The sequence below is a fragment of the Sinohyriopsis cumingii genome, chromosome 17, assembly GCF_028554795.1.
Source record: "Sinohyriopsis cumingii isolate HCF-2022 chromosome 17, ASM2855479v2, whole genome shotgun sequence".
Taxonomy (NCBI): Eukaryota; Metazoa; Mollusca; class Bivalvia; order Unionida; family Unionidae; genus Sinohyriopsis; species Sinohyriopsis cumingii.
This window is the reverse complement of record NC_142977.1, coordinates 69,707,755-69,732,705: the sequence shown is the minus strand read 5'-3', so window position 1 is coordinate 69,732,705 and position 24,951 is coordinate 69,707,755. Positions and strand designations below refer to the sequence as shown.

The following is a 24,951-nucleotide window of genomic DNA, read 5'->3' as shown; positions in this document are numbered from 1 at the left end:
TTGTTATCTTGATCTACATTTGCCTGATTATCAGCATCATTTGTCCAACAATGAATGGCTCCTACATCCTGATACTTTGGGTCAAAGTAGTTCAAATTATATTCATCATTTTTATTTACTTAAAGTTATATTTTTTCTATTTTTAGTAATAGCAGCCATATCTGATGGCATCTTTTGTTAAACTGAAAGGTGTTTTAGCTGGGACACTTTCCATTAAATCTGGTATCAATTATGTTAGTTTGAAGACGTTACCTAAAATTATTCAAGTTTACGTAACAGCAGCCAAATATGATATCAGATTGGTATCATTTGTATAAATGTCAGAACTTCATGCCAGAATGTTTTATTTCAAGTTTAGTCAAATTCTATTCCTTAGTTTTGGAGAAGCTGCTTAAATGTTGATCTATTGTTAATGACAGTGCCTACATTAATAATCCAAGAAATATTGGTAAATCGGGATAAAAATTAATTAACATTATTTTGTATCTGGATAGTGATTGTTACTATCAAAACCATTTTTTTGGGATGAAGTACAAATGATTTTGGATGTATACCTGATAGATCTTGGCATCTCTCATTAGTTTCTCTACTGGATATTCAGAGTTGAAACCGTTTCCTCCAAAGATCTGAAAAATTATCCATGTTAAAAAGATTCATTTAAATTCTTCTGAATATCAATCATATGTAAGTAATGCTTTGATTCTGATAACACATAGAACAAGCCCAAATATGACAAGGATGCCACCTCACCTATATGATGCTACTTTTCCATTGAAAACTGGGGGCCATAACTCTTTAAAATTTTGTCAAAATGAGTAAAGGCAAACTTTACCCAAATCATCAAAATGCAAAACTTCAAACCAAAAGTGGTTCGAGTCCATAATGTCCTTCAAAAGTTATTGATTGGAAACAAAATTCTAATTCAACTTAAGAACAACCTTCTTGGACAAAATGAATTAAAATCTGTTGGAATTGGTGAAAATGAAACTATTTCATCTAAAACCTGACACCAGATTTGGACTGAATGAAGTCATTCTTGTTATTGATCAGAAAAATATATCTGATGCAAATTAACGGCAACATGTTAACTGAAGCATATGACATAACTCTTTGTTATACTTTGTTGAAACTTAGTGAAAATCCAATTTGATCAAGGACTTTTAAAAGTAAATCATCAGATCACATTTGGTGTGAATCCATTAAGTCCTTTAAAAGTTAGTGAGTAGAACAAAATTCTCATGCTTTTGAATGGCAAATTTCATTGGTAAACTAGGTCCATAATGCTGCCAGATTTGATTGGAACCTGGTGAAAATTGATGTGACCTAGGCCTTTTCTATGTAAAGCCTTATACCAAACTTGTTTTGAATCCATTACAAATGTTACAGTGCAGACAAAAACGTCTAATGCTATTGGGTAGAAAAATGCTAAGACAAACAGGGGCCATAACTCCATTAAAATGTGTGTGAGAATGAAAAAAATAAAGATACTGATCTAGGTCTTCTTAATGTAAAGCCTTATACTGAACTTTAGTTTGAATCCATAATGTCCTTTAACATTCACTGAATAGAAATTAAATTTTGCCACAAATGCAGATTGACGTGACAGGATGAGATTGATAAGACAGGGGTAACATTATGTATCCCTTTGCACTCCTATGGCAGAAACTGTGAGTGTTAGGTAAACCAAACAGAAGAGAGTTAAAATCAACTCTAAAAATATCAGATTTGCTGAAACACTCTGGAACAGATGCTTAAAACCGAATAGTACAACAAGTAATTACTTTTAAGTAAATTCTCAGAAACATAATACACAAAATTAATAACATATTACCCACATTTACAAAAACCTATGGTAAAAAAATTATTGTTACGCCCAAGGTACAAAGAAACATAGGTTAATTTACTGAATCTATCAACATGGAAAAGCATGTTTTCTCTTAGTACTGTAGTTATCAGCAACAAGTGTTCCCAGCAGCAAATCCTGAACTGTCCCCAAAACTAAATACAAATTTGGCAATACAGCCTAAGAGCTTTCAATTTTCATATTTGGTACAAGGTAAATATGAGTCAGTATTATTATTATTAGTGTTTATATATCATCTAAGAAAAGCATCTAGCACTTAAGGGAAAAAAAATATTTGAACTGGCTGAATAAAATTACAATTAGATGCGATTTCAAAATTATAGATCATTCCCTAAAATGTCCTAGGTAATACCTGAACAGCATCAGTGGCACATTTGTTAGCCACATCCCCAGCCAGGGCTTTGGCAATGGAAGCATAGTAAGTATTTCTTTTGCCTTGATCAATCTCCCAAGCTGCTCTGTATGTTGCCAGGCGGGCTGATTCTACCCCTATTGCCATATCTGCCAACATGAAGGCAACAGCCTGATGCTGAAAAAGTGTCAAAAATTAAATATGTTAACACTTCAAATATTTTTGTACTGAACAAAACGTTTAACACTTCAAATTTTTTGTAGTGAATAAAAAAGAAAGTACAAAGATTTAAAGTGCACTGTGTTGATAGATGCCTGCTACTTGTAAAAAAGAAAAGTTAATAATAGCTTACTAATATATTTGCTGAGTTATGTGCCAGCAATATTTGACTTGTGACCTCTTGGTAAGCCCAATTCTGGGCATCTTTCAGGTACCCTTACTAATATATTTGCTGAGTTATGTGCCAGCAATATTTGACTTGTGACCTCTTGGTAAGCCCAATGCTGGGCATCTTTCAGGTACCCTTACAATATATTTGCTGAGTTATGTGTCAGTGATATTTGACTTGTGACCTCTTGGTAAGCCCAATGCTGGGTATCTTTCAGGCACCCTTACTAATATATTTGCTGAGTTATGTGCCAGCAATATTTGACTTGTGACCTCTTGGTAAGCCCAATGCTGGGCATCTTTCAGGTACCCTTACTAATATATTTGCTGAGTTATGTGCCAGCAATATTAGACTTGTGACTTCTTGGTAAGCCCAATGCTGGGCATCTTTCAGGTACCCTTACTAATATATTTGCTGAGTTATGTGCCAGCAATATTTGACTTGTGACCTCTTGGTAAGCCCAATGCTGGGCATCTTTCAGGTACCCTTACAATATATTTGCTGAGTCATGTGGCAGTGATATTTGACTTGTGACCTCTTGGTAAGCCCAATGCTGGGTATCTTTCAGGCACCCTTACTAATATATTTGCTGAGTTATGTGCCAGCAATATTTGACTTGTGACCTCTTGGTAAGCCCAATGCTGGGCATCTTTCAGGTACCCTTACTAATATATTTGCTGAGTTATGTGCCAGCAATATCTGACTTGTGACCTCTTGGTAAGCCCAATGCTGGGCATCTTTCAGGTACCCTTACTAATATATTTGCTGAGTTATGTGCCAGCAATATTAGACTTGTGACTTCTTGGTAAGCCCAATGCTGGGCATCTTTCAGGTACCCTTAATAATATATTTGCTGAGTTATGTGCCAGCAATATTTGACTTGTGACCTCTTGGTAAGCCCAATGCTGGGCATCTTTCAGGTACCCTTACTAATATATTTGCTGAGTTATGTGCCAGCAATATTTGACTTGTGACCTCTTGGTAAGCCCAATGCTGGGCATCTTTCAGGTACCCTTACTAATATATTTGCTGAGTTATGTGCCAGCATTATTTGACTTGTGACCTCTTGGTAAGCCCAATGCTGGGCATCTTTCAGGTACCCTTACAATATATTTGCTGAGTTATGTGTCAGCGATATTTGACTTGTAACCTCTTGGTAAGCCCAATGCTGGGCATCTTTCAGGTACCCTTACTAATATATTTGCTGAGTCATGTGGCAGTGATATATTACCTGTGACCTCTTGGTAAGCCCAATGCTGGGTATCTTTCAGGTACCCTTACTAATATATTTGCCGAGTCATGTGGCAATCCACTCAAGGATAGAGAAGCTAATTCAAATTTCAAGAAACTGCAAAAGACTAATGTGCCTCATATACATGTAATTATACTGTAAATATAAAGGCTCAGTCACTGAATAGCTGATGGATATGTTTGGGGTTTGTAAATAATGCCATCCATCATGTATGCTCAAATGGATCATCACTGCTATAAGAATTTACTCACTTCACAAAGGATTGCTCAACAGATAGTACTTATCACAAAAATCCTGCATTATAATCAATTACATTATGTAAAGGAATTATAATATAACACAATTTCCAGGAAAAAGTCACAAGCAGCATCCTTGAGTAATTGTTGGAGGATGTATTCTGACATATTAAAGAAGGAAAACAGTGAATTAAATTACTATCTCTTTGGGAAAATAACAGTAAACTTCAAAGAAGCATATTTATTTATTTGGTTACAACAAGATTGCCTCATGATTTAGTTTTTCCATGAGAAAAAGTATTTACCTCACAGATAAATTTTCCCATGGTTTTTCTTTCCATGGAGTACTTGGTGGCTTCATCCAAAGCTCTTTGTGCCAACCCCACTGCTCCTGCGGCCACCTGAAAACAGATAATACACAGTTTGGAGCCTTTTTTCGTTTGTTATCATACAGACTGTATCATGGAAATGTTTATTAGATCACTATTCAAAAGAAAAGCTGTACTCACATGATTACCAAAGTTTACAGTTCTAATTTAGTCCCCAGCTCCAGTAGTTGTAAGATTAACAGTTACTCATTAAAAGTTAGTGGATTCTTTTAAGGTTCAATAGTTTTCTCCGTTTCTGGCGCATACCTCTACCCCACTAATATCTGGACAATTTTTCGAACTTCCTGTGATTTTATAATCTATAAAAAACAGATTCAGTTTATAGGTCCAAACTTTATTCTAAAGCATAGCTGGAGTCAGTATAAAGGTGCTGCATACTTTTAGTTGTGTAACAAAAATAATGAGGTAATAAGAAGAAAAAAAACTAAACTTTATAAAATGTTTGACCTATATGAGTTTAGGTAATCAGAATTGGCCATTGCAATTTATGTTTGCAGTTGGATTCTGATGTTTCCATCAATAATTTATAGTTCTGCATGGAAATGAAGCTAAAGTTTCAGACTGGTTTCAAAATGACTTTCAGTCTGACATTTCGTAATAATGCCAGACAGCATTTGAGTACTACAAGAGGTTAGTGTTAGGACTGGTTGGCCTGGTGTCAGGATATGTGACTGGGTGAGACATCATGCTACATGTCTGCAGCATGATGCCCCAGTGCTAGACATCACTATAAACTGCCACACTGCAGACATCAAAGCGATATTACTGAAAAATTGTTAAAGTTACATTAAAAATCCAAATCACATCACATCACACACAGATCAATTATATTTCTGTGAATGAAATTGAATATTTTTATTGACTTTAAAAGATCTGACCATCAATTATCAAAGCTTTATCAATCTCCATGTCTTGTTGCCATGGTTGCACTGTAGCATTATTTGTTTACAAGCCAAGAACAACTTACTGGTGGCCTGGTTTTGTCAAAGGCACCCATTGCAATCTTGAAACCAATGCCTTCTTGACCAAGTACATTCTGAAATAAAAACAAGAGACTGGTGATCCACTCAATACATACTTTGTATACAGGAAAACTAGAAATGGACAGAAAGTGAATATTTGTTTATTGCAGAAATTAATAAATCCATGACGCAAATGACTGTGATAATTATAAATAAATATTATTTTTTCTGAATTTTAAGCACTGAATCAGTCATTTTAGAAACACACTATAGCATGTTTGTCTGCAATCTCCATGTCTGCTACAATACCTGTATCCACTGTTACAGTATTACACATAGAGTACAGACTCATGGGCTTCTGCAATACTGTAAACAAGAGATGGGTTTAGGGTATTTGCAACCCTTGTTTATTTATAAATGACCCCACTTTTTAACCTAGATGGGGCAATTGGGAATCACTTTTCATTAATGGAATGACTACTACCTACAGTGGGCTGTTGATATCCAATTTAAGTATGGAACCCAAGTTATGACTGAATCTGGGTATTTTAAAGTTAAAGCTAATGAATGACAAAGTTTGTACTAGCAGCAAAGTGATTTTCCTTAAAAGTCTTACATTATCTACATTTTCTACTTTGCTTAACTCCATGGAACATTCCTTCTATAATGGTCCCCAATTTTCTACTTTGCATGCTCTTAACTCCATGGAACATTCCTTCTATAATGGTCCCCAATTTTCTACTTTGAATGCTCTTAACTCCATGGAACATTCTTTCTATAATGGTCCCCAATCTTCTACTTTGCATGCTCTTAACTCCATGGAACATTCTTTCTATAATGGTCCCCAATTTTCTACTTTGCATGCTCTTAACTCCATGGAACATTCTTTTTATAATTGTCCCCAATTTTCTACTTTGCATGCTCTTAACTCCATGGAACATTCTTTCTATAATGGTCCCCAATTTTCTACTTTGAATGCTCTTAACTCCATGGAACATTCTTTCTATAATGGTCCCCAATTTTCTACTTTGCATGCTCTTAACTCCATGGAACATTCTTTCTATAATGGTCCCCCCCCAAAAAAACCAAATATCTTTAATATGAATACTCTATACAGAATTTTTACAAGTCTATGTCTTACACTATCTAACAGAACAAAACAAACAAGTTTAGAAAAATTAAAAAATATTTCTGTAAGTTACAAAGTGAAAATTTAAGACTGTGAATTACATCACAAATAATCCTAAATGTCCTACCATACATCCAAAAGTATAGAATGTTCTGAATGAATTCCAATAGTACTGAATGTCCTGATGCACCAATAGTATTGAATGTACTGATATACCAATAATCTTAAATGCCCTGAGGTACCAATAATCTTGAATGTACTGATGTACAAATAGTCTTGAATGTCCTGATGTACCAATAGTCTTGAATGTTCTAATGCACAAATAGTCTCTAATGTCCTGATGAACCACAATTATGCAATCCAGTATGTCTTTGAATGAGTTATCAATAATTCCAAAACAATGTGTTAATCCAAATGACAATGAGCACTTAGTAATTCCAGTGAATGATACGAAAAAATAATTCCTCTTGAATTATATCTGAAACACAACTGTAAACTTAGATCACAAGTGGATTCCAAAGACCGATCTTAAGCCTAGCTATAATGAAGTATTTATTTACTACATCTCACATTCATATAATGAAGTATTTATTTACCACATCTCACATTCATATAATGAAGTATTTCTTTACCAAGTCTCACATTTATATAATGAAGTATTTCTTTACCACGTCTCACATTCATATAATGAAGTATTTCTTTACCACGTCTCACCTTCATATAATGAAGTATTTCTTTACCACGTCTCACATTCATATAATGAAGTATTTCTTTACCAAGTCTCACATTCATATAATGAAGTATTTATTTACATTTCACATTCATATAATGAAGTATTTCTTTACCACATCTCACATACATATAATGAAGTATTTCTTTACCATGTCTCATATTCATATAATGAAGTATTTCTTTACCACGTCTCACATTCATATAATGAAGTATTTCTTTACCGTGTCTCACATTCATATAATGAAGTATTTATTTATGTCTCACATTAATATAATGAAGTATTTATTTACCAAGTCTCACATTTTTCAGCACACCAGTCTATAAACAGATATGTTCTGACATATTCATGACAGCAGCTTCATGACCCTGATTTCACTCATGAAATGCAGATAAAAGTTTTAAGTATTTCTCAATAATTCTTTTTAAAAATATATTTTTAATATCATTTATTTAGTAATGGGTTTGATTTAAACCAGAAGTTGATCTCCCCTACTAATTTCTGACATTGCTGTCCAGCAAGAGAAGCATTACAATTCCAAATGAAGCCCTGACGGGCCGAGTGGTCTAAAGCGCTATCCATTACGGATCACTGCCATCTCACCTGTCTGTGTGGGTTCGAGTCTTGATTGCATTCAGCCAATGTTGGAATGTGAGAAAGCTTTCCAGTAGCTTCTTGTGGGTCGGTGGTTCTTTCCAGGCTTTTCCTAAATTCTTCCTCCACCATTAATACTGGCCGCCATGTAAAGCGTATTGTGTGCTGAACAATGGCATTAAACCCCACAACAACAACAACAATACCAAATAGAAACTTTTGATTTAAGGAGCTCACAATTGCTTAATTAATTCTATGGTCAGACTTTTATATCCAGACAAATTCTAAGTCCTCTTCTATCAAACCATTACACACAATATTTTCAGAAACTTCTCATACCGAATCATCTGTCAGCAGCTTTTAAACATTTTAAGTTCTTAATCAGTCATGCAGTTATACATTTATTTCTGGCCTGACACATTCTATTAACCCTTAAAGTGGCAGTCATGAGATTATTTGTGCTGTCGGTCGAGGTCTCATAGTGCTTGTCGTGACTTAAGTCGTTTTACAGGTACGCAACAATTTACATATGCTTCAACTAGCCATGACTGCTTGCCAACTATATTTGATTAGTGTACAGAGGCCCAGAACAAGTATTCCGTTGTACTTTAATATGCATTTTGCAAAAAAGTTTTACAAATACTCGCTTTTGAGCACATGGTACCTAGAAATAAATTAAAATGGCTGATGCTGAATACGATAGTGATATCTTGCAAATACTGACTTCTGAAAGTGATGATGAGAATGATTTTGAAAGATTTGAAGAGGACGAAATTATTGGAACTGGCGAAGTGTTGATGGAAATACAAGAGTGTTTTTGAGCCAGGAATTGATGTGGAACTGGAGTCTGATGTACATGCTGGCTGGACAAGAAAAGATGGATTGCCTGTCAACCCCCCCATTCACTGGTACTTCAGAATTAAATGTTGATATTGCAGACACTGAACCTATGGACTATTTAATACTTTTTTGATAACGAGTTATTGCATCTGACTGTAGAGCAAAAACAAATCGTTATGCAGATCAGAGAGTTAATGGGACAGACTTGAAGAACAGTTGCATGAAAAAATGGAGTGGATGTTTATAAAACTGTTACCTTTTCTCTACCTGTGATTTTCACAATTTAGATATAACACTGTAACAGACATAACATGTACATGGTTGAACTACTAAAGAATATAATATTTCTTAGGTACATTTGAACTGTTCCAATATAAAACTTGGAACTTGCAATGGTAACTTGTCATTTTACCTGCATTTGCACCTGTACATGCAAATATGTTAAACTTACAAAGGTGCCTTGACCCTAATCTTAAAGTTTAGACATCCATCATCGTTTTTCATATAGGGTTTCTTTATCTATTGTGTACATTTATTGAAATACATGCAATTTAAAAACTGTGCAGTTTTGTTCTTTATTTTTCTCAAACAATTCAGCACTGAGGGATCTTGTACTGCAAACAATATAGCACTGTATGGGTTAAAAGAAGTTTCTGAAAATGTGGATGCCATGTTATTTTCAGTATTACCCATCAGATATGGTGTATATGAAATAACATGCCTTGGTTATTATCAAAATAAATCCAGCAGAGAAGTGGAATGATCTGCCTTGGTTATTATCAGATTTTGCGTGTTTTCTATAATAAGGGTTAAAAGTATGACCAATGTCTATTCATCCCATCATGTACCATCTTTCCCATTGTGAGTTTCATTACTGCCTCATAACAAAGTAATTACTAAATTGATAGATGTCAAATATATATGACACATTACATTAAGAAGACAGATTTTTACCTTTTTCCAAGGGGCCCCAAGTGGCCGAGTGGTCTAAAGTGCTCTCTGTTATGGAACACTGCCAACTCAATTCTGCCTGCATGGGTTCAAGTCTTGGATTCAGCCAATGCGGGTATGTGAGAAAGCTTGCCAGTAGCTTCTCATGGGTCGGTGGTTCTTCCTCCACCATTTATACTGGCTGCCATGTATAGCCTATCTTTTGCTGAAAAATGGCTTTAATCCCTAAAACAACAACAACATACATAAATACATAGCAAAGGTGAAATGAAATTAAACAGATTGGAAATTGCAAATAACCTGTTTGAGAACCACATAACTAATAAAGTAACACTCCAAATATATGATGGGAATATAAAAAATACAGTGGAAAAAACAAAAGATTAAAAAAGTTCCTCTCCAAATATATCTGCAAAGAGGAAAAGAATATATGTTAAGACATGTTAATTTTACCTCCTCTGGAATAACCACATCCTCAAAGGTGATTCCCCTTGTATCTGAAGCTTTCTGGCCCATGTTCCATTCCTGAATATACAAAAGTCTCAAAGTTTATGCTTATATCAACCTTGTAAAACATTTAAATGAAAGTGATATAAGCACAATTTCTTCGAAATATCATAAAAGAGCTTTAAGATTGAAATAAATCATTAATTTTATGGGTACCAAATTAAATTGTTCACATAGAAAATATATACATATGGGTTGTTAATTTCAGTATTGTTTTAAAAAGAAAAAACAGTATGATAAATAAAAAGCACATTATATGCACACTATAAGCTTCATGGTCTTCCATGTCTAAACCGAAATATGAGTGGAAAAACAATTTTCTTTCATTCACAATGACTCAAACTGTGACCTTTTGAAACAAAAATCAACAGGCTTCCTCCTTACCAGAAGTAAAAACCATCCGCAAAATTTGGTCCAAATTTGTGGTTTAGAAAAAACAGTACTGTGTGAAAACCATATTTTTTCTTTCCGTCACAGTGACCTTACCCTTTGATCTTTTGACATACAAAACCAATAGGCTTCTTCTTTAACACAAATGCAAATCATCCACAAAGTGTGATCAAGGTATGTATAGAACTAATGTCATTGTGCAGAAAGAAATTTATTCTTTCAGTCCCAGCGATCTTGACCTTTGACCTTTAAATACACTGGTTCTCCAAACTGTAAGCCATCCATAAAGTCTGGTTACAGCTGATGATGAAGAACTGAAGTCATTGTGCTGAAACAATTTTTCTGCTTTGGTAACAATGACCTTGAACTTTGAGCTTTTAAACCTGAAATCAATAAGATTCTCCCTCATCCCATTTTTATGTCATCTGCAAAGTTTGATAACTATTAATATGGACAACTCAAGTACAGAAATAAAAATTGGTAACAGACTAATGGATGAATGACATCATAACACAATATGATTCACCTTAAGGCAAGCATATTACAAAAACTAAGTTTGAGTGACAATGTATATATCTCTATAAAAGATTATATCATCACTCACTTTCCACACATTTTCAAGCAATAATGCTAAATGTCTAATGCATAAATTGGGCTGATTATGTAAATTATAACACTTAGCATAATGTGGAGATCTAAATCAAAGAAGATACTGAGATCCTTTTGCATGTAAGCAGAAGCAGCCAAGCTTAATACCACCACTATAATTAAGTCTGCAGCTAGGTTCTGTAGTGTTCTTAAAGACAGCTATCAAAATATCAAGCTCTTGACTGTTAGAGATTAGGCACTAGAATCAAGCCAATGACAGCGTAACAGATGTTCATGAAACAAAGCTATCTTTTCAATATGTAATCAGCACTGTTGAAGTTGAGTTCCCCTCTCAGCTATCACAATACTGCTAACGCTTTGGTCAAAGAGTGGGAAACTTCAAATAAAATGTACTGTTGCAGGCCTGCTTCATTCTAAAGAATCCTCCATTTCCTGACAGGATTCTGATACTCTGTGAACTCTACATAACTTGCTGACCCAATATCGGTGTGAACAGAAGACGTGTGATGTGATGTGATTTTGATTTTTAACGTAGCTTTAACAATTTTTCAGTCATATCGCTATGATGTCTGCAATGTGGCAGTTTATAGTGATGTCTAGCACTGGGGCATCATGCCACAGACATGTAGCATGATGTCCCACCCAGTCACATTATCCTGACACCAGGTCGACCAGTCCTAACACTAACCTCTTAATGCTGAACGCCAAGCGAGGCAGCTGTTAGTACCATTTTTTAAGTCTCTGGTATGACTCGGCCGGGGATCGAACCCACGACCTCCCGCATCTGAGGCAGACGCTCTAACCACTAGGCCACCGGAGCGGTTTAAACAGAAGACAAAAGCGTTCATGGGTATGATACAAGCACATCTCAGGTACTGGTAGAGATACACCATCAGATAAGATCTTAATTGAGCTGAAAATGTCTACCCTTATTCCAACTAATGCAAAGTGGATTATCTCTGCACATAACAAAAATTTACTTGGAGGGATCTGATTAAAATAGGCTTTGAAATAGTGGGACTGATCTGCTGATTGTTTATTTAGCAGTTTATCATATGTATGAAATGTATTTAGTAATAACAATGTGTTCTAGTATTCCATTTGCTTTATGGAATAATGCATTATACTTGGGATAAACAGTCTAATGTAGTTACAACTTTTGTATCCATGAAAAACTAATATGGAACAGTGCCTCAATGTAGAAAATGTGTTTGTGAGTGATTTGGATTTTTAACGTAGCTTTAACAATTTTTCAGTCATATCGCTACAATGTCTACAGTGTGACAGTTTATAGTGATGTCTAGCACTGGGGCATCAAGCTGCAAACATGTAGCATGATGTCCCACCCAGTCACATTATCCTGACACCAGGCTGACCAGTCCTAAAACTAACCTCTTAATGCTGAGCGCCAAGAGAGGTAGCTGTTAGTACCATTTTTGTAAGTCTTTGGTATGATTCGACCTGGGGATCGAACCCACGACCTCCCGCATCCGAGGCGGATGCTCTAACCGCTGGGCCACCAGAGCGGTCATAAATGTAGAAAAAGATACAGCTAGTGTGATATATCGATAAATAGCCACTAATGTTATCCAAAATTTATGTGTGCTTAAAAAGTTCCACACTGTGACTGAGTTTATTTTCTTGGACTTAAATGATTCTGCATACAATTTTATTTAGTTTTTGTTATCATAAATGGATATATAATGTGCTTTGGGAAGTAAAGTGCACAAACCATTTGTGGTGTTGCATTTATTAGTATGGCATCAGATATAATTGCTGCAGAACTTTCAAGTTACTTAAGTTATGCATGTTAATTATATCATAAACAATAAAATTACATTGTACATAATTTTTCATACTCTCTCTTACTCTCTTTATCCTTTTACTGTAAATACAACTGATAGTACAACAAATTTAGAAAGAAATAATGCTTTAATGTTGCATATGGAGGGGTGGGAGTGGCTTAATTCATATTTTGTTGTGAATTTGAATTTGTAGTCCAGTTTGCCGACAAAAGATGTAGGTACCCCACAAATGTAATGTCCTAACCCAAAAACAATCTCACAGTAAATATCAATTTTTTTTAATGGCTTCACACTTTCAACCTCTTAGTTTAAAGATATCAAACTTTACGCAGATAAAAAATGTTTAACATTTAGTTCAAATGGTCGATATAAAATTCAACTGAATAATTTTGAAACATATTATTCTAATGTTTACATTAGATGTTTTTATGAAGGACTAACACCTTCCAAAAAGTTGCATAAACTTTGTTTACAGCTATATATGTGTTTGACATGAAAATTAGGATAAACTTAGCATAATAACCATTACTGATGCAGTAAAGCCTACCTTGGTGGAAAACTTTTGTTAATGAGGACAACTGCTTCAACAGGACAACATTTATAAACCCACTTACACAGAGTAAAACCTGCCTAATGATATCAATGATTTTAAGACCATTCTGCTAAAATGAAATTTTTTTATAGTAGACTTCATTACTGAGTAAAATGATAACTCTAAGACAACTTTTAAAATTACCAAAATTCTATGACTGAGTTGTTTATGGAGAGATTTTGTTATATTTTGTCTATATGAAATGCATACCTGTCCATAAGTGACATAATCAGATGTCCCTTAAAGGAGACAAGAAATAAAACTTCTCTTTTATGTATGTAATTCTCAACAAATTTTAATCTGACTTGTAATGTTTATAAAAAAATATTGTGGGCATATAGTAATTATAATGCGAAGAAGATACCACAATTTCGTAAATTGCTGAGTTTTTCCAAGTTCAAGTGGTCCCATGACAAAATACTAGCCAGTCCTCGGAATATAAATAAAAACATGGCGAGTGAGACAGACATCAAGCCGTACCAATCTGAAACACTTATGGATGACTCTTCCACTGTTACCATTCATAATGATGAGAGTCATATGCAGTCTCAATCTAAAGAGATCATCCAGACAACATTGACAGAGTTGGAGGAAGAAAGTCAAACACCAATTCATTTTTAGACCTTTTATGTTACCTAGTGGTTAGGGTGAGAGGTTGCAGGTTCAAACCATGGCCAAGTCATACCAAAGACTTATAAAAATGGTACTAACAGCTGCCTTGCTAAACACTCAGCATTAAGAGGTTAGTGTTAGTACTGTTTGGCCTGACATCGGTACACTGTGATTGGGTGGGACATGATTCCCCAGTGCTAGATATCACTACAAACTGCCACACTGTCGTAGCGATATGACTGAAAAATTGTTAAAGCTACATTGAAAATCCAGATCACACACACTAGATTTTAGATCTATCATCACTGTATTATACCATCATTGTATTATACATGTTTACTTATCATCAAACAATAGCAGAATTATGCATGAATACCTATCTTCTAATAACAGTACAGTTGTGCATGAATACTTATCTTCTAACTTATAATTAACAATAAACATATTTCCCCACCCACACCAGTTTTCTCATCAATACTTTTCCGTGTGATGCCTTTTTTATAACTTACCTTCCTTCCTGGAGTTACTCCTGGTGTTTTAGCATCCAATATAAATCCGGTAAAGGCCTTTCCAGCTGGGGTCTTTGGATCTGGGTCAGTCCGAGCTAAGACAAAGTACCAGTTGGCCACACCTCCATTCGTGATCCACATTTTATTGCCATTAAGGACATATTCCTTTCCTTTCTTGACAGCCCGTGTTTTGATACCTGCCACATCTGATCCTGCCCCTGGTTCTGTCACACAGTAGGCCTTGACACAGATATGATAGAATGCAATTGAAATTTGGTAAAAAAAGATGATTTTGTTAAAACAAAAGATCTTACACAGGTTTTCAATTCAAATGACTTTTATGAAATAAGTTAAATGATCTTTATCTTCACTGAGTGCTGGCAAACAATGTATTTTAACTACTTAATATATTAAGTAAATTCGTATGAACTGAAGTACACAAAAACTAAGAATCCACCTAACACTTTATCAAATATAATGTTTACATAAAAATGTTAGGAAAATTATATTAGTAGATGCTTGTGTAAATGTTGAGCCCTTACCTACCATATGATATGATATTCCATTAGTACCATGATGCTAAAATAACGGCCATACTGAAGCAAGATTTGGCAACATCTTATTTAGGATCACATCAACATCAGAAAAAGTCTTTTGCTTTTGTGTGTGTAAAGTTTCCAGGTAGTTTGAGAGTAGGAATAACAATCTTGTGCTAAGAGATGGAAGTATGATAGACAAAAGGCCATCTCACAAATCTTTCTGGTCCATTTGAGCTAAAATATAACTGAAATGGAGTTTTCATTCTTCCAGTGCCTGCTGCCTTGGCCTTTGATACCAATATGAAAAGGCATCTTCTCCGTCTCAAATGCTAACCATCTGCAATGTTTTTAAGGCATGCAATATAAAGAAAACTAAAGAAATTTTGTGGAAATCATTTTCCTTCTTAGCAGTCCTTGGGTGTGAACTTTGACCTTATGACCCCAAAGCTGAACAGGTGTCTTCTCTGTTTCAAATGCAAACCATCCACAAAGTTTTGTTAAAGAAGGCAACAAAACACTCAAGCTATTGTGCAGAAACCATTTTTGGGGCAGTTACTGTGCCTTTGACACTTGCCTGTTTAACAACGGAAAATCAACAAGTCTCTTATCTCAAGTTCAAGCAATTTACCAACTTTAGTCAAGTAATGGTCTATATAAATCAAGTTACTGTATTCAGGCAATTTTCTTTCTTTTAGTCAATGTGACCCAAGTATTGGTCCTGTGAGCCCAAACACTGAAAGGTTTCTTTCATGCCTCACTTACTATTTACAAAAAATTTTAATAGTAGTTGGTTGAGAACTCAAGTTACTATGAGGATATGAAACAGGGATAGATGAAGAAACAGACAGCAACATAACAATAAACTCAGTCTCATGGAAGGTGCATAATGTGGAATGTTGTAAAGGAACTGTTTCAGGTCTCATCAATGTAACACTGCATACCAAATTTGGCTGATATCGGACAATACTTGTTGGGATGCTAGGCAATCTGGGACATAAAATCCAGAGTGGGCTCAATACTGCTGACATTGGTTGTTGACATAAATCAGCTTGTAAATGCAAATCCACATGCATATTAAAACTATAGAAAAAATTAGAGTACATATGTACTTCATTGTCTATCAGCTGTGGTGCCATTTCTCATCTTTCCAAGACAATATATACAGGATAATTTTTTGTCATAAAAAGTACAAGTTATTATACAACTAGCATTCTATGATAGATCTCTCCCTAGGTCTTAAAAACAGGCCATGATTTGCAACTTAAAAATTGTTTATTGCCCCAAATTTGCTAGAATAAGGGGTGGTTATTAGTTCAGTAAGCACTACCCTGGCAAGTACAAATAACAGAAACTATTGCTTTTACACGCCTCCTATTTACCTCACTTAGTATGTATAAACGAAATTCTACTGTTTTTACACATACGTGGTTTATCCAGTTAATGTACAGGATACTAACACCAATCAAGTCTCTGAAATCTTCACCCATGGGTCTTCTTGGATTCCACTTTCCTTTTATTATCTGGGAGAGGAAATTCATTCTAATCTAAATACAATTATGTTAAAAATTTTCAGGATATCAATTTTCTATGACACGGTTATTCAGAACTTCCGATATTCATTTTCATGTTCCTCGGTTGATCTGGGTAAATGATGTTCTATAATATTATTATACATACACACATTAATGGTTCTTCCATCATTCGACCAAGATATTTTTTCTTCTGTTCCTCATTTCCTGCCAGTATGACTGGCATTTGCTGGAATAAATAAAAATAAAGATCAATGCTTTTTTACACAACTATTGAGGTGAATACCAAGTTTTATAAGCCAGTAACTTCAAATGACTGACACGAGGTAGAGGTTTAAGGCTAGGTGAACAGGTTCAAATATATTCATATTCGCCTCAAGAAAGGCCTCTAAATAATTTACTGAATGATTTAATGCAAATTTCTTTAAATCAACATGTTTCAGTAAGCTGTTTTCATTGTTGTCTATTGACAACATCTTCTGTTATTAATCACTGTGCCAATATGGTTAATCACAGTTGTTTCAGGGTCTGAGTGCTTTTGTTGTAGGGTTTAACACCATTTTTCAGCACACGATAGGCTATACATGGCAGCCAGTATTAATGGTGGAGGAGAACCCAGGAAAACCCCGGAAAGAACCACCGACCCACGAGAAGCTACTGGCAAGTTTTCTCACATACCCACATTGGCCGAATCCAAGACTCGAACTGGCGCAGAGAGAGGTGAGACTGCAGTGATCCATAATGGAGAGTGCTTCAGACCACTCTGCCATTCGGGGCCCCGGGTCTGAGTGCCATCCATTCAATCACTTGTCATTGAGTATAGGTATACTATTATCTAGTTCACATTCTAAAGTGAATGGGGGGAATGCTTTATTTTTCATCAGCTTCCAAAACTACTTGCTGTCTAAAATATGGCATCCAGAAAAATTGGAGGATCCAAATATTTAGTTCAATGTCGTTATTAACAAATTAACTTTTATTACATTAAAAAATTGTAAAGTGCAAAGCATTCAAGATTTTATTTTTTGAAGGGAAAACAGTACTCAGTCAAGCCAAACAAACTTACTTTGAGTAAGAAAGTAACTAGACCAATGTGCAGTGTTTAGAACAATGGTTTAACCATTTACTTGTATAAAACAATTGGTCTGAACATTTACCTGAACAGAACAAATGTCTGAGCATTTTATTATAGAACAAATAGTCCGACCATTTAGATATAGAACAAACAGTTTGAGCATGTACCTGACTGTATAGAACAAAATGTTCAAGCATTTACCTGTACAGAATAAATGGTTTGATAATTTACCCGAGTGTATGGAACACATGGTTTGTTCATTTACCTGTATAAAACAAATTTATTTTCTCTTTGAGCTGATTCAGTTAGATAACATAATTCTTATTAAAGGTAGATGATAATATTGTTTTCAGGGATACATGTACTGGTTTGTTTAATGCCATCCTTATTATGACTAAAGCATAAATACCATCATTAACTATAATTTTACATTGTTTCAGACAAAAGTGGTACAAAATTTAATGTCCTCTTGTCAACAGTCATGTGCACTTTAAAAGTGAATAATTACTGCAAAGCCTCTATCTTGTGACGTATTCAAAGATATGTCATTATTGATTGATTTCTTTGGGTGAAGATTTAATACAAGACATGGTTAGTTTTATCAAGCCTGACTTTTTATTTAGCTAATAAAGACATACATACAAACTTTAACACTGAGGTTAATCTACAATGTGGGCAGACAAATGGACAGACACACACATTCCAAGATGATCAGTAAGTCAAGCAACCACTAACAGTGGACTCAAAAAAAGGATGTAAACAGTTCATGTAGAGACAGTTCTTGTAACACCTTGCAAGTGATTCAGTGGACTGATCATACAAATCTCAAATGAATATTTCTTAGAAAATGAAATAAAATACAACACAGATCACTCACACCAAGTGAGTTGGCTTCAATGGCTGTCTGTATTCCTGTACATCCATAGGCAAGCTCTTCTGTGATAAGGCAGGCATCAAAGATACCAAGACCAAGGCCACCTGAAAATGTGTAGTCATTGTGTATTATATTTTATTAAAAAATGACAATTTTGTCTCTTGACAAACCCTTGCACTAATGTAGCATATATACTCACTTATAAGCCAAGTCAAACTGCAAGCAACAACGAGCCTGATCTACCATAGCATAATGCACCTGCCGATCAGGGTCTCTTATCAGGACATAATACAAGGGCAGATCTTAGTCCATGCAGTTTGCAGTTTGACTCATCTTATAAGCGAATCTATATGGTACTTAAGAAAACATCTTTTAAATGAACCTCACCATGATGAATATCTTAATTTTCTCAATACATTATGTATCTTACACACTTGAATAGAGAGCTTTCAACATGTGTTAGTCTGTATGTGTGTGATTTGTATTTTTTAACGTAGCTTTAACAATTTTTCAGTCATATTGCTATGATGTCTGCAGTGTGACAGTTTATAGTGATGTCTCCAGCACTGGGGCATTATGCCGCAGACATGTAGCATGATGTCCCACCCAGTCACATTATCCTGACACCAGGCTGACTAGACCTAACACTAACCTCTTAATGCTGAGCGCCAAGCGAGGTAGCTGTTAGTACAATTTTTGTAAGTCTTTGGTATGACTCAGCCGGGGATCGAACCCACGACCTCCCGCATCCGAGGCGGATGCTCTAACCACTAGGCCACCGGAGCGGTGTGTGTGAGTCTGTAAACATTTTGTGCAAATCACACAATCACAAGCTCTGGGAGGATCTCTGTATATGGCTTCTTTGAATGGCATTAATACCCAGCACATTCGTTTGACTCCAATAAGCAGCAATATAACCTGGGACACTTATATGGCTTCCAAGAAACCAATTTTTCTAGCAAAATATATTTCTTAAATAATACTTAATACTACTACTACTAAAAATAATTATGTGGATTTAGTACAGCAACTAAGCTTTGGGGCTGTTCCAGTAAAACATATACCCCCTGTGGGAAGGCACTTTAAAAAATTCAACCAACCCACAACAGAAGCAATTAAAAAAAATTATAATCCACCATCAAATATGTTTTAATAAAAAAACACTGCCCCTTACAGAAGCATATATTTTTTAAAATAATTTCTGGCTTTGGATTAGTGGGCAGTAGAAGCAGTTTTATTATCGGGTTTAGGACAGAAGCGATTTAAATGACAGCTGACTGGAGGTAATCTACTGAATTCTTATAATCATTTGTCATTTTGTTTGTCTGTCAGCTATGTATGTCTCTGATACTGTGAAATAAAAACAATTTCTTGGTGGCTTATTATTTGTTGATGTCATTAATCAGTCCCTTAATACCTACTAATTTAATGTCCATGAATATAGATTTTATAATAGGGACTTCTATCATATTACAGAAATCATAAATTATTATCCTTACTAAACTGTATTTACTACCACACATTTAAAGCAATACATTATTTAATTATTATTCAAATCAAAAGCAGCATGCCTGAGAACAAAGAAATATAGTGAAACATAGTGATCATTTAGTAAATACAGTTTAGCAAGGATATAAATTCATGATTTTTGTAATCATAATGATTCCTTGTTATTACTCCTTCAATAATGTTTTGGTAAAACTTTTGATACATGATTTGTCAGGGAAAAAACCCATTAATGATTGTGGAAGTGATGTTGCATTATTTCTGCCTACTTTTACACTATATCATTTCTTGCAAGAACATATATTTCAGGTACTGACATCTTATTTTTATCCCTTGTTGCAAGACTAATATAAAGTTTAAAATTAAAGAAATATAGCAAGTCAAACACTTTCATATCATAAATTAGATTTTTTAAATGGATGAAAGTCAAGGAATCATTTTTCCCCAGAGTACTCATAAAATCAACATCATTGCAGATAACTGTATTGTCAACAGCATCATCATCATTACCAATGGCCTAGCAGTAACATTCTGCACTTTCAATCTAGTTGTCACAGTTTCTATCTCCCACTTCTAGGCTTTCATATGAGACTTCTAACAATGGTCAGAGGGGCTTTCATGGCTGAGTCAGTGAGTGGTATCAGATGCTTATCTTGTGATACAGATCTGGAAGGCTTTCATGGCAGAGTGGTATAAGATGTTTATCTTGTGATACAGATCTGGGGGGCTTTCATGGCAGAGTGGTATAAGACCCTTATCGTGTGATACAGATCTGGGGGGGCTTTCATGGCAGAGTGGTATAAGATGCTTATCTTTTGATACAGATCTGGGGGGCTTCATGGCTGATTGGTATAATATGCTTATCTTGTGATACAGATCTGATGGGCTTTCATGGCAAAGTGGTATAAGACCTTTATCTTGTGATACAGATCTGGGAGGCTTTCATGGCAGAGTGGTATAAGATGTTTATCTTGTGATACAGATCTGGGGGGCTTTCATGGCAGAGTGGTATAAGACCCTTATCTTGTGATACAGATCTGATGGGCTTTCATGGCAGAGTGGTATAAGACCCTTGTCTTGTGATACAGATCTGGGGGGCTTTCATGGCAGAGTGGTATAAGATGCTTATCTTTTGATACAGATCTGGGGGGCTTTCATGGCAGAGTGGTATAAGACCCTTATCTTGTGATACAGATCTGATGGGCTTTCATGGCAGAGTGGTATAAGACCCTTATCGTGTGATACAGATCTGGGGGGGCTTTCATGGCAGAGTGGTATAAGATGCTTATCTTTTGATACAGATCTGGGGGGCTTCATGGCTGATTGGTATAATATGCTTATCTTGTGATACAGATCTGATGGGCTTTCATGGCAAAGTGGTATAAGACCTTTATCTTGTGATACAGATCTGGGAGGCTTTCATGGCAGAGTGGTATAAGATGTTTATCTTGTGATACAGATCTGGGGGGCTTTCATGGCAGAGTGGTATAAGACCCTTATCTTGTGATACAGATCTGATGGGCTTTCATGGCAGAGTGGTATAAGACCTTTATCTTGTGATACAGATCTGATGGGCTTTCATGGCAGAGTGGTATAAGACCCTTATCTTGTGATACAGATCTGGGAGGCTTTCATGGCAGAGTGGTATAAGACCCTTATCTTGTGATACAGATCTGGGGGGCTTTCATGGCAGAGTGGTATAAGATGCTTATCTTTTGATACAGATCTGGGGGGCTTTCATGGCAGAGTGGTATAAGACCCTTATCTTGTGATACAGATCTGATGGGCTTTCATGGCAGAGTGGTATAAGACCCTTATCGTGTGATACAGATCTGGGGGGGCTTTCATGGCAGAGTGGTATAAGATGCTTATCTTTTGATACAGATCTGGGGGGCTTCATGGCTGATTGGTATAATATGCTTATCTTGTGATACAGATCTGATGGGCTTTCATGGCAAAGTGGTATAAGACCTTTATCTTGTGATACAGATCTGTGAGGCTTTCATGGCAGAGTGGTATAAGATGTTTATCTTGTGATACAGATCTGGAGGGCTTTCATGGCAGAGTGGTATAAGACCCTTATCTTGTGATACAGATCTGATTGGCTTTCATGGCAGAGTGGTATAAGACCCTTATCTTATGATACAGATCTGGGAGGCTTTCATGGCAGAGTGGTATAAGATGCTTATCTTTTTGATACAGATCTGATGGACTTTCATGGCAGAGTGGTATGAGATGCTTATCTTGTGATACAGATCTGATGGGCTTTCATGGCAGAGTGGTAAAAGACCCTTATCTTGTGATACAGATCTGATGGGTTTTCATGGCAGTGTGGTATAAAACCCTTATCTTGTGACACAGATCTGGGGGGCTTTCATGGCAGAGTGGTATAAGACCCTTATCGTGTGATACAGATCTGGGGGGGCTTTCATGGCAGAGTGGTATAAGATGCTTATCTTTTGATACAGATCTGGGGGGCTTCATGGCTGATTGGTATAATATGCTTATCTTGTGATACAGATCTGATGGGCTTTCATGGCAAAGTGGTATAAGACCTTTATCTTGTGATACAGATCTGTGAGGCTTTCATGGCAGAGTGGTATAAGATGTTTATCTTGTGATACAGATCTGGAGGGCTTTCATGGCAGAGTGGTATAAGACCCTTATCTTGTGATACAGATCTGATTGGCTTTCATGGCAGAGTGGTATAAGACCCTTATCTTATGATACAGATCTGGGAGGCTTTCATGGCAGAGTGGTATAAGATGCTTATCTTTTTGATACAGATCTGATGGACTTTCATGGCAGAGTGGTATGAGATGCTTATCTTGTGATACATATCTGATGGGCTTTCATGGCAGAGTGGTAAAAGACCCTTATCTTGTGATACAGATCTGATGGGTTTTCATGGCAGAGTGGTATAAGACCCTTATCTTGTGATACAGATCTGGGGGTCTTTCATGGCAGGGTGGTATAAGACCCTTATCTTGTGATACAGATCTGATGGGGTTTCATGGCAGTGTGGTATAAAACCCTTATCTTGTGATACAGATCTGGGGGGCTTTCATGGCAGAGTGCTATAAGACCCTTATCTTGTGATACAGATCTGGGGGGCTTTCATAGCAGAGTGGTATAAGATGCTTATCTTTTGATACAGATCTGGTGGGCTTCAGGGCAGATTGGTATAATATGCTTATCTTGTGATACAGATCTGATGGGCTTTCATGGCAGAGTGGTATAAGACCCTTATCTTGTGATACAGATCTGGGAGGCTTTCATGGCAGAGTGGTATAAGATGTTTATCTTGTGATACAGATCTGGGGGGGGGGGGCTTTCATGGCAGAGTGCTATAAGACCCTTATCTTGTGATACAGATCTGATGGACTTTCATGGCAGAGTGGTATAAGACCCTTATCTTGTGATACAGATCTGGGGGTCTTTCATGGCAGGGTGGTATAAGACCCTTATCTTGTGATACAGATCTGATGGGGTTTCATGGCAGTGTGGTATAAAACCCTTATCTTGTGATACAGATCTGGGGGGCTTTCATGGCAGAGTGGTATAAGACCCTTATCTTGTGATACAGATCTGGGGGGCTTTCATAGCAGAGTGGTATAAGATGCTTATCTTTTGATACAGATCTGGTGGGCTTCAGGGCAGATTGGTATAATATGCTTATCTTGTGATACAGTTCTGATGGGCTTTCATGGCAGAGTGGTATAAGACCCTTTTCTTGTGATACAGATCTGGGAGGCTTTCATGGCAGAGTGGTATAAGATGTTTATCTTGTGATGCAGATCTGGGGGGCTTTCATGGCAGAGTGGTATAAGACCCTTATCTTGTGATACAGATCTGATGGACTTTCATGGCAGAGTGGTATAAGATGTTTATCTTTTGATACAGATCTGATGGACTTTCATGGCAGAGTGGTAAAAGACCCTTATCTTGTGATACAGATCTGATGGACTTTCATGGCAGAGTGGTATAAGATGTTTATCTTGTGATACAGATCTGGGGGGCTTTCATGGCAGAGTGGTATAAGACCCTTATCTTGTGATACAGATCTGATGGACTTTCATGGCAGAGTGGTATAAGACCCTTATCTTGTGCTACAGATCTGGGAGGCTTTCATGGCAGAGTGGTATAAGATGTTTATCTTGTGATACAGATCTGGGGGGGCTTTCATGGCAGAGTGCTATAAGACCCTTATCTTGTGATACAGATTTGATGGACTTTCATGGCAGAGTGGTATAAGACCTTATCTTGTGATACAGATATGATGGGCTTTCATGGCAGAGCAGTACAAGATGCTTGCCATATGATTACTTGCCTCCAGTGTGTACATGATACTGTTGCCTGTTAATTGTGGAAGGTCAGTGGTTATATGTAATTGGTGTATGGTATTTCAGAAGTACTTGGATTTTAATCAGCAGTAAAAATAGCTGCCATATATAGATTCTCTTGATCTGAAAATGATATGAATGCCATAATAATCAATCAAAACCTGAGGTCTCATGTCTAAATGACTTCGGCTGTTGGAGATAAACATCAAATTAAATGGCAAATCCATGTGTCCAAGTATACCAAGGTGCTTGCTTTTACAGATCACTTGCATATCTCACAGAGTGAGTTTTTGTCACAGATCAACCAATCTGGGTTGGTGGTCTTTTGGAGTTCTTCCTCCACCTAATATATTGGCTACCGTGTATAGCCTATC

At 36.2% G+C, this 24,951-nt stretch overlaps 1 protein-coding gene across 1 annotated transcript in view; it reads right to left on the bottom strand.

Moving 5' to 3' along the window:
* The window catches only part of LOC149779189 (medium-chain specific acyl-CoA dehydrogenase, mitochondrial-like), a 45,204-nt gene that overhangs the window by 5,013 nt on the left and 15,240 nt on the right, over positions 1 to 24,951 (bottom strand). Inside the window, exons 5-12 of the mRNA XM_089939761.1 lie at positions 18,732 to 18,832; positions 16,928 to 17,008; positions 14,712 to 14,951; positions 10,141 to 10,212; positions 5,449 to 5,517; positions 4,398 to 4,493; positions 2,217 to 2,393; positions 555 to 626 (exon numbers count right to left, since the gene is read on the bottom strand). Coding sequence (XP_089795887.1) covers positions 555 to 626; positions 2,217 to 2,393; positions 4,398 to 4,493; positions 5,449 to 5,517; positions 10,141 to 10,212; positions 14,712 to 14,951; positions 16,928 to 17,008; positions 18,732 to 18,832 — 908 coding nt within the window. The remainder of the gene's footprint in view (positions 1 to 554; positions 627 to 2,216; positions 2,394 to 4,397; positions 4,494 to 5,448; positions 5,518 to 10,140; positions 10,213 to 14,711; positions 14,952 to 16,927; positions 17,009 to 18,731; positions 18,833 to 24,951) is intronic.